Raw genomic sequence first — 14,536 nt, forward strand, 5'->3', positions numbered from 1 at the left:
AAATGCAGCTATCTGTGAAGTTTTTGTGTCATACAAATGATATTTTCTTTTTCAAATGACCTTATAGGTTCATCTGTCTCCAAGTACAGATACATATTCCCCTGGCCAACATGTATCTCTTAATATGGCAACTGAGTTGGATTCCTGGGTGGCTTTAATGGCAGTGGACAGTGCTATATATGGGGTGCAAAGGACAGCCAAGAAACCCCTGGAAAGAGTTAAGTAGTGCATGGCCTTGGTTACTGGGGTGGCCCTATGCAGTGCTTCACAAAGTGTGGCCACTAGGGTAAGTCGTGGGGGAAGAATTAAGGGAAGACTAGACCTGCTTTTCTATAGTCTACTCAAAACAGTGACTCTTAGGAAGGTAAGCCATCCTCACATTAGTCTCTAAAGCCCAGGTCTATCCATTTTTACTTTTCCAAGTATGGAGTTAGGTACTTTAAAAACATATGCCATGATAGCAATTACATTCATGGGCAAAGTGCCATTGATTGGGAGGGTTTGGAGATTTGGGAGCAGGGAGCTTTATAGTAGCAGCAACAGAGAAGAATGAATAGGCAACCACTGGGGGTTTTTTGGGTTTTGTGTCCTTTTTCTTACTCATTAAAATCTGTGGCCCAGAAGAATCTGAAAATGATTCACTTCCCCCAAGTTCCCATTTATCTCCCCTAAGCTCTGCTTCTATTTTCTAGGCTTGAATTTCTTTGAAGGAGGAAGAAAGAACTGAGAAACTATTAAGTTAAAAACATTCAGAAAGGAAAAAATGTTTGGGGTCAAAATTAAAACTGGAAAAAGCCTCCCCCCGCAAACAAGTTCTCACCCACTTATAACCTAGAGCCCTCTTCCCCAAAATACAAGAGATTGTGCTCTTTTTTCTTTTAGCGACTTAAAAATTAGCTTGTTTATTAATTCACTTATTCACATATTCACTCATTTATTCTTTTTTGGACATTATATTGATTGCAGTATGCATTCTGTGTACAAAACAGCATGGGGTCAATTTCGAAGAATCACCTCATCAAAGCTTAAGACTTAGTTCTTGATTTAATTTTGAATAGGTATGTATTTCTAAATACAAAAGGACAAAATAAAGGAATGAAGTTGGGAAATTTGGTCTTTGACCATTTGATAAATGAGTGGGCTGTGCATTTCACAGATTTGTTAAAACCATGTAACAACTTGTACCTTTAGTTTTTCAGAGGAATGATTTCCACATCTGAATAGGCTCACCGTTTTGCCTTTAGTTAATTCCTAAGAATTATTAAATTAACTAACTACCTCTGGACAGGTATTTCAAACTTTAGAGAAGAGTGACCTGGGCTGCGGGGCAGGTGGTGGCCGCAACAATGCAGATGTATTCCACCTGGCTGGACTCACCTTCCTCACCAACGCAAACGCAGATAACTCCCAAGAAAATGGTAAAACACTCAGTACTTTTTGTTTATTCTTCAAATTGATTACTGAAATTTACATGGATGATTTGCCTCCCAGACCTAAGTTTTGTCCCTCCTCCAGAATATTCTCTAAACTGATCTTATAATGGCATGACTAGGTAACTCCTCTGTATAAAATGTTTCATTAGCCTTCAAGATACAGTACAAATTCTTTACTGTAATACTCAAGGCCTTCCACGATCCTCTCTCCAGCTCTTCCCAGCTGTTTCTCATCTCACTCTACATGACCTTATGTCTAAGCCATACAGAACCAAGGTAGTTATGGGTGGCACTATTTTACATCTTTGGGCCTTTCCTTATTAGGACTGCTTTCCCTTTTATTAGCCTGAAGAAGCTAGAAGAAGAATCATCTCCTTGATTTGGCCTCTTCCCCATATAGAATTGATCATTGCCTCCTCCTTTAATAGGGGGAATACTATAGGGAGGACTAGATGTATTTATAGCAGTGCATCATTGTACATTCTTACACTTAATTACACACCTTGTCTCAGTCACTGCACTGGGAGCTCTTTAAGGGCAAGGACCACATCTTAATCATCTTCTTTCTGTGGTTTTAAAATTGTTCATAATTATACATGATACTATTATTTGTAATAATATAAACACCAAAAATAATTAAAATACCATACCTAACAGAAACATGGCTCACTCTAAAAGCTTAGATATTTCCTTGTAATCAGTGGATCAAAAAGGTTGCAGGATTAAAAACCAAATTCAGATCAAACAAGTCAAACTGTGTGACAATAGATTGTGAGCCCCTCTAAAAACAAGTCATATTGAGATGTGTAGTGTGCGGTGCCTAGTCGAAAGTAGGCTCTCAATGTTTGTTGAATGAATGACGTGAATGTTTTAAAAAGTTAAATAATTTCACGGAATTTTGTGGTTTTTGAGATTTTATCTCCTTTCTCCCTTCTTTTTCTTTATCTTTTTAAAACAGATGAACCTTGTAAAGAAATTCTCAGGCCAAAAAGAATGCTGAAAATGAAGATAGAGGAAGAAGGTACTCTAAAAGTTTCATGTGATTGCCAAAAGGTTATGATCGTGTCATTCAAAAGCTGGAGAAAAGTAAACATTATCTAATTTCTCCTAATTCAAATAGAATGGGTGAAAAGAAAGATATGTACAGACATCTAGCTCACCTCCCCTGGAAAGGTTAATCCAAATTAATCCAATAGTTCATTTGCCATAACCTTAATCTGAGGGAAATAGGTCTTTGTTATTTCTATCTCTAAAATATAAAAGATTAACTTTTATTTGTCACAAATATTTCCTCTCTGTAAACTTCATCTAGTAATTAAAATCATATGCTTCCATTTTATTCTAACAAAATCCATGATTTAAGTAACTTTGAGATATACCTGGAAGTCTATCTCTTCTTGCATACACTTAACAGTTAAGAGTATTTTAGATAATTTTGGGTGGGGAAATAATCCCAACAGAAATTATTTTTAAGTATTATTTAAACAGAGATATGATAATTGGCAATGCTACAATAGAAAGAACATTGAGCCAGCAGTCAGTGCCCTGAGCTCAACTAATAAAGATGTTTATAGTAGTACAATAATACTTTCCATCTGTATATGAGTCATTTAAATTCTAACCTTCATTCTAAGTTTTAATGATATGAAAAGAGAGATACTGATTAATCGAAGCACTTATGATGAGGAAAGATGCCACTGGTGAAGAAATGTTTGAAACCACAAACCACAAGAAATGTTTGAATAAAATAGGATTTTTAGCTTGAAGAAGAACATACTTGTATAGTGATGATAACTATCTTCAGATATTTGCAGGCTTCTCAGATCATTAACTTATTTTAATCAAAGGGTGCTGAACCCAAGGTGCCAGTTTCAAAAGTCAGTACTCAGCTTAGTTGCAGGAAGCCCTTAACCATTTAGTGCAAATCAGAGTGGACTACCTTATGACGCCATATTCTCCCATTCCTAGGGTAGTTCCAAAGCGGGCCTGGACAGTCAACTAGCCATGGCTCTTGTGGGGCTGGGGTCCTATGACAGCAGAAATCCAGTATCCCTCAAGAGCCTTTCTAAGCTTGAGATGTTTTGACTCTATGCATAATCAAGGGCACTTGAATTATTACCATTTCAGCTGCTAAATACAAAGATAGAATGTTGAAGAAATGTTGTCGTGATGGAGCCTATCGTAATGATGATGAAAACTGTGAGCAGCGAGCCGCTCGGATTAAGATAGGCCCAAGATGCGTCAAAGTTTTCAAGAACTGTTGTGCCATCGCAAGCCAGATCCGTGCTGCCGACTCTGGTAAAATTATCCAATTGGGAAGGCTACGTAAGTTTGACATTTTCGATTGGAAAATATGGGGAAATTGATGTAATTTTATGCTTCCAAAAAAGGTGGTTTACATGCTCTATTTAAAATGGGAAGTAGAAAAGATAACTTGCAAATGCTGTTAAGAAAAAAATTTTGTTGTCATTTTTGGGAATCAGAAGAGGTATATATAGTACAGAGCAGAGTGCACTAGTCCGTAGTCAAGACCCAGGCGAGTTTGAAGCTGACTCATTCTATAAACGTGAATGATTATTTATCCTCTCTGAGCCTCAATCTCCCCATTTTTTTTTTTTTCAATCTCCCCATTTTTAAAGCAAGAAGCTTGGGCCAGGTGATCTCTAATATGCCTTTGAGTTCTAAAATTCCATGGTTCTGTGATATTACAACCATTAAAAATTCTGTTTATACCTATACTGACCACATATAGCAAAAGATTTCTAAATGTAGCATAACCTTAAATGTACTCACATAAAGTTGAAATCTTATTTCAATTTCAACCACAATATATATTTTCAGAATTTATAGAACTCTCATTAACATGTTTTCAGAACTTTTAGGACTTTCAATTCATTTATATACAGTCAAAACAAACAAAAGCAGAGTGACAGATCCTGTTTGATTGTTTTGCTTAACAGTATGTCTTTTTTGGTTGTTGTTACTTTTTTTCTTTTTTTAAATATTTATTTATTTATTTTTGGCTGCGTTGGGTCTTCGTTGCTGTGCACGGGCTTTCTCTAGTTGCGGTGAGCGGGGGCTATTCTTTTGTTGTGGTGCGCAGGCTTCTCGTTGCGGTGGCTTCTCTTGTTGCAGAGCATGGGCTCTAGGCGTGTGGGCTTCAGTAGCTGTGGCACGCGGGCTCAGTAGTTGTGGCTTGCGGGCTCTAGAGTGCAGGCTCGGTAGTTGTGGCGCATGGGTTTAGTTGTTCCACGTCATGTGAAATCTTCCCAGACCAGGGCTCAAACCTGTGTCCCCTGCACTGGCAGGCAGATTCTTAATCACTGTGCCACCAGGGAAGCCCTTAACAGTATGTCTTAAATGTCATCATTCTGAGTGGATACATTTCTGCATAAATAAATTCTTGTGGCCATTTATCAAAACCAGGTTATTAGATATATTTAGGTTGTTTTCAGGTTTTTGCTTATTACACGCAGTATTTTTTATGAACAATCTAGTACATATCCATTTTTCGTGGTCCAGTTTTTCAACTCTAATCATCTGGGTTGGCATCAGCTGCCTGGAATTCAGCCTCTGTAGCTCCCTCCTCTCTGTCCCTTGTTCTAGACAGCTTGGCCTCCCAAATTCCCATGGGTGGTGTTGCAACTCTGCCAGGGTCTGTATGCGTTTTTCTCCCTGCTCTAAAGCCTGTAAACTGCCTCCAGACAGTAAACCTGGATAATTTTAGGGTTCATCCAATCTGTCTCCCTTTTCTCAGGGATCACTGTCCTGGCTCACTTATGCTCTAATATTTGAAAGCTGTTGTGTCTGGTTTTCTAGTTTTCTTAAGGCAGAGGTGTAACTCCAGTCCCTATCAGTGCATCTTGGACAGAAGCAGACATTCTGTCCATTTTTATTATAGAAAATATAAATAAATTTCTGAGGTAAGGCAGAGAATAATATAAACCTCCCTATTTTACAAAATAAAAACAATTATTGCAATTTTTAAAATGCAAATAACTTTATAGACTAATTAGTATCTTGTATAATTTTCCGAACATGAAACATTTAGCAATTTAAAACACAGATTATTAAACATATTTTTATGCTTTATTCATTTTGTCAGTGTCACTAGTGGAGAAATCCTAAGGCCTTTATTGTTCTATTTTGAAATCACTAAACAAAATGTTTCATTGACCTTTCTGAAAATGTTTAAGCTATTGATTAATGTCCATATTTTAAAATTCAGCTCTAAGTAGAATTTGTGTTGTTTTTCCATAATCAAATATATTTTTCCCCCAGATATAAAGACTCTTTTACCAGTAACCAAACCAGAAATAAGGACTTATTTTCCAGAAAGCTGGTTATGGGAAGTTCATCATGTCCCCAAAAGGTATTATATTTCTTTGACTTTTCTCTGAAAAATATGGGAAAATGCAAATATTCTGACCAAAAATCTGGAAACTACCCATTTCCCAATATATTATTTAAGAGTTAAGATGATACCACCATTGGGTCAAATTTTATTTTACTTCTTTTTTTTTTAGCGTGTGATTTCTTCTAATAATTGGTTCCAGGTCATGATTAACTCTTGGGGAAGAAGGGTACCATTCCATTCAACTTCATTCCATTTCAGGTAGTCTTTACCGAGCACAACTGTGTGCTTTACACTGTATTATGCAGCTGTTTTCATCCTGAAATATCTGTAACTACAAAACATTGATTAATAGGGAGAAAGGTTCTTTTCTTGTTAAAGTCCTTTATTCAACACATGTTTATAGAATGCCTACTCTGTACCAGGCACTGAAAACAGTGCCCCTTCCCTGAGTGTCATCCTTCCTCAGGTCGTCCGGCGGGGGGAGGGGGGGTTGGGGGGGCTCAAAGCACAGACTTTCCAAGGAGCCATCAAGGCAGTGAGTTCCGGGCCTGACATCTGACTTCTAATGGGTCTCCTGGCCTCTACCCTTGTCCTGCCTGATTCCTCCTCCACAGTGTTGTCCACTTCATCTGACATTGCCCCTTGGCTAGCATTTCCCCTCGCAGACCTTTCCACCGCTGTCCCCCACCCAGTGATTGGATGTACTGCCCCTCTCAATTAACTCTGTTGCACATATCACACAATATAATAATGTCCTGTTTACCTGACTGTCTTCCACATTAAAATGTAAATACTTCCAGGGCAAGGACTAAATTCAGGTTAGTTTTATATTCAGGACCTGGCATAAGGTCCGGCTTCTAGAGGCACTAAAATAAATTTGTTGAATCAATGCATACTGCCTCTGAACTTTTAAAAAGTTTTATTGGTACAGTTATTACAGTGAATCGCAATTTATATACTGAACTATTTCTTCCACTAGACCGTGAACTGCTTGAGAGCAGGACTGTATCTATGAGAGCTGTGTACTCAGTATTTAGTGCTATGCTTGACACAAAGATGGTGCACAATAGCTGTTTGTTGAATGAGTATAAGCTTGATCTTAATCAGAAATTTTTAGTTATATCAACTTCGTTATGAGCAGTGTTAAGATGCATTAGTATTTTGCTTCCCTATTTTAGAACATACTACACAATAAACATAATTTTTTTCTTTGAATTGTATGTTTTGAATTTGCAATGTTTCAAAGACATCCTTCTGAATTTGAATTCTCATAATACAAGTGAAATATCTAAAAACATGGAATGAGTATAAGAGTTACTGAATAAACTTCTTGCTTGATTTTTCTTTAATACCTGATGAGATTTTGTTCTGTTGTGATTTTTTTTCTTTATTCTAAAGTAGTATGAAGCAAGAATTCTGTTAATGCAAGCTGTCAATTTGGGTTAATCAATGTTCCTCTGTATTTGAATATATCAACATTTTAACTTTCAGAAACCAGTTGCAGTTTGTGCTACCTGATTCTCTAACTACCTGGGAAATTCAAGGTGTTGGCATTTCAAATAGTGGTAAGCAAATTGAAGTTATATGCTCACGTAAGGAATGATTTGATTTGGCAAAATGCAGTTTTTTGTTATTGTCTTTTTAGTTTACACAGGACTTAAGTGGTGTCATTTATTAAAACCTATTTTTAATGTATTACAAAGAGACTTAGATGTGCCCACATCATGGACTGTATCAGTTTCTTCTTTTGTTCTTCTATTAGCCATCATTTTATAAATACTGATGTGAAGCCCCCATTTTCCTTTGTATTTTCTCAGTGAGTAGAAGATTCAGTAGAGTTAGAGAAAAATATGTAATTTCTCTCCTGGACTAGTGCCCTTTTGTGGTGATTTAGTGCAGACACTTTATAAATAATTTCAGGCTTGGCTTGTTTGCTCACTATATTTTGTTCTTATAAATCTTGGTTTCCACAATCAAAATTTTATGCCCATTAAACGGAACCAATAATGAATATCTAAAAAAGAGATGCTTTAGTTAATAAACATTCTCATGCCTTAAATAGAATTAAATATTTGTTGGACAAATGAAGTTTTCTGTTAATACCAATAATTATTGAATGAAGAACAGTGATAAAAGAATAGATCTTAAAAGTTCTTACCACAAGAAAAGAAATTTGTAATATGTGTGGTGGTGGATGTTAACTAGACTTATGTATACAAATATCGAATCATGTTGTACACCTGAAGCTAATATAATATTATACTTCAATTATAGCTCAATTTAAAAAAATCAGTGAGTAGAAAATTCAAGGACATGGGGTGTTAGGGCAGAGAAAAACATCATCTAACTTTCGTTTTTTCCTTGAAGCAAAGCAAATCTGAGACATTTTAGTACTAATAAGGCATTATGGGAATTCCCTAATATGCTTCAACTTTGCTTTCACTTTGGGCTGAAGGTATATGTGTTGCTGATACTCTCAAGGCAAAGGTGTTCAAAAACGTCTTCCTGGAAATGAATATACCATATTCTGTTGTACGAGGGGAACAGATCCAATTGAGTGGAACTGTTTATAACTATAGAACATCTGGAATTCGGGTAAGTATTTATGGTATGTTCAAATAAATGGAAAAAGTGAAGACGTCCCTGATTTTCTGAGAATTCTATTAATGGAATTATCACGTACACAGGCACACAAACTCAACTCAGTGAAGGAAAGAAGAAAAGAAGAAGAGTTAAGATAACTATTCATACAACTCCAATTCAATGAAGAATACAAGTCCTTAAGATAATCAATGTGCTGTGGAGGCTCAGAGAAAGATGAGATTACATTTGGTTCATTCATCACCCTGATCTCCTTACCTCTAACAACACTTTCCTTTCCTCCATTTTAGCCATTCACACTCTTCACTTTGCAGATCTTGTCTTCCCCCCAGAAAATATGATTTCAAACATCTCACCAACTGACCACCTCCTACCTATCCTTCTGACTCATTAACCTTGTTACTTTGTAGCTACAGTTCTACAGCATCATTGAAACCTCCAGCTCTGTGACTCCATTACTTTTTATTCTTCATTAGCCTTCTTATGCTAAAGTCTTTACTTCACTCCTTGTTCAGGTTAGAATTCATAAGCCATCATTATAGCCTCACTGATTAAAAACATGTCAACTCCCTTGATCCCCTTTTGCTCTGGGGTACACTCTGTGAAAAACTCCAGCCATGGCCAGACCCACCATTTGCCTTCTTTTTGCCAACACATTTCTAAACAGAGTTATACATTAGGCTGTCTGATTTCACTTGAAAATCACAATCACAAAATTTTATATAGGAACTCAATGCAGTCTGAAAATCTGACTCTTTTTTTCAAAGCTCTAATTTTATTCTTAGACATGAGTATTTCAGTGGTCTCCAAAAATTTCGCTTACAGCTCCCTAAATCTTTTTGGAAAAACTAAGTACCCCATTGGCACATTTTTAAATTGGCATCTAAAATTTTTCATCATAAATTCAAAAAAATATGCAAATTTATAACTCTGGGAATACTTGAGTATTGATATTTTAAAAATAAAACTGTTATATCAAAATTTTAAAGGTATATAGCAGAATCTAAATACCATAGCAATCCATTAAAAAATACCCAAATAAACTCTTGTGAACAACAAATTATATACCATTCCTTTTATCTGTGAACTCATATTTCCATTCCACTCTCCTAGTGTTATATATTTTACACTTGAATGTTTTCTATCGATCAGTCTCTCATACTTTGATGCAACAAAAATATGTACATACACTGAAATTGAATTATTTTTAAGTTTTATGATTATAAGTCTCTAAGTGTCAAATAATTGCTTGCTGATCTAGTTAAAAATGTATTCAGGTTTTGATAGGTATTATCCTGAATTTATAAATTACTGTAAGGGAAACTGACTTGTCTACAATATTGAATTTTTTACATCTCTTCATTCTTTTGCTTTATGTACTAGGTCAGGGGTCAGCAATCTATGGCCATGGGCCAAAACTGGCCTGCTCCCTCTTCTTTTATGGCCTATAAGATAAGAATGTTTTTCACATTTCTAAAAGGTTGAGGAGGAGAAGTAGAAGAAGAATATTTCATGGCACATGAAAGTTATATGAAATTCAAATTTCACTGTCCATAAATAAAGTTTAAAGCCACACCCATTGTGTAGGTATTATCCATGGCAGAGTTGAGTAGTTGTGACATAGACCGTATGTAGTGCTTTCGTTGCATTGCACTGCTGCTCAGAGCACCACAAAGTGCAATGACATAATTATAATTAGACAATATTTTAAGTGTCACACATCTCATGGTACTGCCATATTTTATTTAATTTTTAAACTATCAGTGCAGTATTCATCATATCAAAACAAGAAACAAGAACATCTGAGATATCTCAGGGTAATTACCAATTAATTACCTTTCCTCTTGAGTACAGATCACACTTTCCTATTTCTTTACATCTAGTAACTTCGCATTGACCCTTGGACTTTCTTAATGAAATGTTATAGAGACTCTGGATTCTATTACTATCCTCTGAAGAGTTTTCATCTTCGTTTGTGTGTTTTAGCAGGCAGTTGGCTGAATCAATCTCAAACTTTGAAATCTCATTTCAGTTCCTTTAGCCTTAGCTGGGATGCTTAGAGTCCGTGCTGTGCGTAGTTCAAGGGTTGACCAGGTTTGAGCAAAGTTTATATGGTGAACCTGGAGGTCCTTCACTTTTCCGCTGTGGTGGCTGCGCCATACTCTGTCCCCTGGTTCTTTAAGCCAATAAGATGGCAGGTTCTACTGGAGGTTTAGCTACTCCTTAAGGGACTAATGGTGACTGCCCTCAGGTTAAAACTGTAAAAAAATAGGACCCTCACACAGTGTCCCTCCTTTCTTCTGAGTGTCACCTTCTCTTCCAATCTCTAGTGCCTTCAGGTAGTTTTTGGTTTTTTTTAAATACGTATTTTGTCTAGAGCTTATAGTTATTATTTGCAGAAGAGTTATCCAAGTAGGAGCTACTTGGCTATTTCTGAAAGCAGAACCACTGCCAGAATTTTTGGTTTTTGGGTTTGTTTTTTTTTTTTTGATATTTGATATCAGTTTCAAAAGTTGCTATCTCAATTTACTAAGAGTTTTTATAATGAATTCATGTTGAATTTGATCAAATCACTCTTCTGTATCTAGCCTTACCTACCTTACCCCAGCTCTCCAGGGGGAATCATTGGCCTCCAGTGACCCAAAAGTCTTCTTTAACTCCTGCCTTACCCACCCTAGTTGTTGTGTTTCCCAAGAAGATAGTTAAGAGGGAAAAGGAGCTTACCGTTTTTGAGAAATTCCTCAAAATTAGTTGTTGAATGTTGTTACTCCTCCTTGTTTACCTGCTTGATTTATTCTGGATCTTACAGATTTATTATTTGGGGTATAGTTCTGTCAGTTCACTAGATTTTGGAGAGGAGATGAAAAATATTCACTGTTTGAGCCAGAAGTCAGTAGGTATCATTATTATCCCCATTACAAAGATGAAGAAATGGAGGGTCATGCAATGTGCTCTTGCCACACAGGAAGTGGCAGAGCCAAGATTTGAACCTAGGTCTTTCCGGAGCCAGAGTCTGGCTGTATAATGGGGTACAGGTGGGAAGTTAATAAGAGGCAAGATTGGAAAAGTTGGTCGGGGGCATATTAGGCAGGACCTTAAATGCCAAGAGATGGAGTTTCCAGTCTTTCATAAAACCATTTATTGAAAACCAAAGGCTGAGCTATAAGATACAAAGTTGAATAAGACACACAGAGTGCCTGAGACTGGGCTCCCACTGCCTAAAATATAAACATGTAGAGAGACAGTGTAACAAATGCTATCATGACAACATGAACAAAGAACTTCAGTAGTGTTGTACCCGATTTAGTAGGTAACAGTCTAAGGAAGGTTAGATGGTTCTGAGCCAGTGTTGAGCTTTCTAGACATCCTGTCACATTGCTAAGCTCTATGGCAACTGGTTGTGTGTTTTAGAAAATCTGAAATGAGCTTTCTCTACAGCCTTGGAATCTAAGGGATTATTTAACGAGTACCAGGGGAGAGTTTTTGTCCAGATGAATGTAATCAGGGCGTGCTTTCCTTATCATAAAATGTTTTGAAATAATTGTTCACTGGTGATATTTCAGTTCTGTGTTAAAATGTCTCCCGTGGAGGGAATCTGTTCATCGGGAAGCCCAGACATTGACCCTCAGGGGAAAAGTTCCTCCAAATGTCTGCCCCAGAGAATAGAGGGCTCCTCCAGCCACTTGGTGACCTTCAGCGTGCTTCCTCTGGAAATCGGCCTCCACAACATCAGCTTCTCACTGGAGACTTCTGTTGGAAACGAAATCTTAATAAAAACATTACGAGTGGTGGTAAGAAAATATGCTTTAAAAAAATTCTTTCAAAAACACTTTTTTCTTTCTGAAAAAAAAAGTTATCAGCAACTCATGCTTAAGTGATTCAGAAAGAGACACACAAAGAGAAAATTATAAAACAAACATAACAAAATGTTAACATTTGGGGGAATCTGGGTGGAGGTTATCTCAGATATTTTTGGACTATTCTTATAACTTTTCTTTAAGTCTGAAATTATGTTTTTAAAGTTTAAATAAAACAATGATGCTTGCTCATTGTAGAAAGCATGGAATACTGAAAAACCACAGAAAAGAAAATTAAGACCACCAAAAACCCCTACAACCAGAGATACCCGATTTTAACATTTTGGTATATAGTTTTCTGGAGTATTTTTTTCCCCCAACACATTCAGAAAATGTTTTGAAATCTGTGCCAGATATTATGCTAAATACTGGAGCTACAGCAATAAATAAGATGGGATCCATGCATTTATAGTTTAGAATTTATAGCCTAGAAAATTTTCCATTTTGTAAATGAGTAAACAGGCCAAAAAAGGAAGAAAACTATCATTTCTTAAGTACTGTTTACCCACACAGTCTGTTGAGAGTTTTCATGTTATCTTTTTAAGATTAAGATTCTTGGCAAGAATGTTAATGACAGAACTGGGTCTTCCGAGGTCTTCATTCTCTGAGTTCTGTTTTCAGCCATGAATTCACTTTGGTAAACATGTATTGACTTATTTTGTGCAAGGCACATTCTATTTTCTATACATCTTTGCATGGTGGTTCCATGCACAGATTCTGGAGCCACACTGCCTGCATTTGAATCCTGGCTCCACTAGCAGTGTGGCATCAGATAAGTTTCTTGATCTCTCTGGGTGTCAGTTTCCTCGTATGTCACGTGGGAGCACTACCCCATAGAGTATTTTTGAGGTTAAATGAGCTAATACATACAAAGCACTTAGATCAATTACCTGGCTTATAATAATTTCTATTTAAGTGTTTGCTCTGATCATCATGCAAATAGCCAGAAAATCTTATTCCTGGAGGTAGGCATATAAGTATTTAAACATACTTTGCCTTCTCCAAAAAAAAAAAGAATTTTTTAATTGGAAAAGTAGTCAAGTTGATTCAAGCATTCAGGTCATATAAATTTAATTATGTTCTTAACTGAATGATTTTTGCCTTTATTTTAGCCGGAAGGTGTCAAAAGGGAAAGTTATGCTGGCACTACTCTGGACCCAAAGGGTATCTACGGTAGGCAAAATGAGTTTGTATTTTATATGTTGTCTTTTGCCCTAGAGAGATGTGTAACCTGAAACACTATTTTTAAAAATGTTAATTGTATAGAATCAGAAATATCCACTTCTTAGTTCACTGCCATTTTTGATAGCATGTGTTATATTATAATCTGGATGGGTTTAGAACAAAGAAAAGTAATCCCATTAGGTTTTTGTTTGTTTGTTTTGCTGCATGGCGTGGGTTTCAGGATCTTATTTCCCCACCAGGGATCAAACCCAGGCAGTGAAAGTACCAAGCCCTAACCACTGGACCGCCAGGGAATTCCCAAAGTAACCCCATTAGTTTTAAATACAAAGCATTGAAATAGTAATCATTGCATGACTTCCCTTATAAATTAGTCATTTTACCATTCTATCCATCACAATAATAAGTTATATAATATTTTTTTATAGAACCATCAGTCCAAAGAACACCTAAGAAAAAGTCTTTTACATTCTTATCTAACATGCATTATTTGAAAACACAATAATGCTGATAAATTACTTAACAAAGCCATTCCTCATTGTTCCTGCTTCCTTGCTTTTCCTCCAGTTGAGATATTCTGAATCTTCCTTTTTTTTGGAATCTTCTTAAAGTTAGAATTGTGCAAACATTTGAGCACTTCATCAAGGCCTAAATACCTATGTATTTATGAAATTTAGAATGTTTTCAGTTAACAATTCTTTTCACCAAAAAAAGACAGACTACTGTAGTTCTTATTAAATGATTGAAATTTACCTTATTGTTGCATTGTATCATTCTTCTTTTCTTTCAGTGATACGGCAATGGAAAGAAAAAAAGTTTCCTTACAAATCAAGGCCACTATACTCAGAGTGCTATTTCCTCTAGGAAAGCAAAGAATTAATATTTACATTTCTAATCAGCTGAGTCCCATAAACTGAATAAGGATGACTTCATGCAAACTTTTTTCTCTAATCTTATCTTCACACAGACCTCCTCCCAGCCTGTGAAGGATATATGGGGAGATATATGACAAATTCTGAGGTTTTGGCCTCATGCAGTCACATCACACCTCAGAGCCACTGCTTCCTTTGTCTTCTCTTTCTCTTCCCCCTTATGCCTGCTATACT

The 14,536-nt window shown here is 36.3% G+C and overlaps 1 protein-coding gene across 1 annotated transcript in view; it reads left to right on the plus strand.

Annotated features, from left to right (window-relative positions):
- Positions 1-14,536, plus strand: part of C5 (complement C5) — a 77,931-nt gene that overhangs the window by 27,465 nt on the left and 35,930 nt on the right. The window contains exons 14-22 of the mRNA XM_027105020.1: positions 68-217; positions 1,289-1,418; positions 2,392-2,454; positions 3,561-3,758; positions 5,715-5,805; positions 7,282-7,355; positions 8,246-8,385; positions 11,955-12,182; positions 13,361-13,421. Of these exons, the coding sequence (XP_026960821.1) occupies positions 68-217; positions 1,289-1,418; positions 2,392-2,454; positions 3,561-3,758; positions 5,715-5,805; positions 7,282-7,355; positions 8,246-8,385; positions 11,955-12,182; positions 13,361-13,421 (1,135 nt within the window). The remainder of the gene's footprint in view (positions 1-67; positions 218-1,288; positions 1,419-2,391; positions 2,455-3,560; positions 3,759-5,714; positions 5,806-7,281; positions 7,356-8,245; positions 8,386-11,954; positions 12,183-13,360; positions 13,422-14,536) is intronic.

Source organism: Aethalodelphis obliquidens, unplaced genomic scaffold (genome assembly GCF_003676395.1).
Source record: "Aethalodelphis obliquidens isolate GAN/ISIS:26980383/991018 unplaced genomic scaffold, ASM367639v1 scaffold7, whole genome shotgun sequence".
NCBI lineage: Eukaryota > Metazoa > Chordata > Mammalia > Artiodactyla > Delphinidae > Aethalodelphis > Aethalodelphis obliquidens.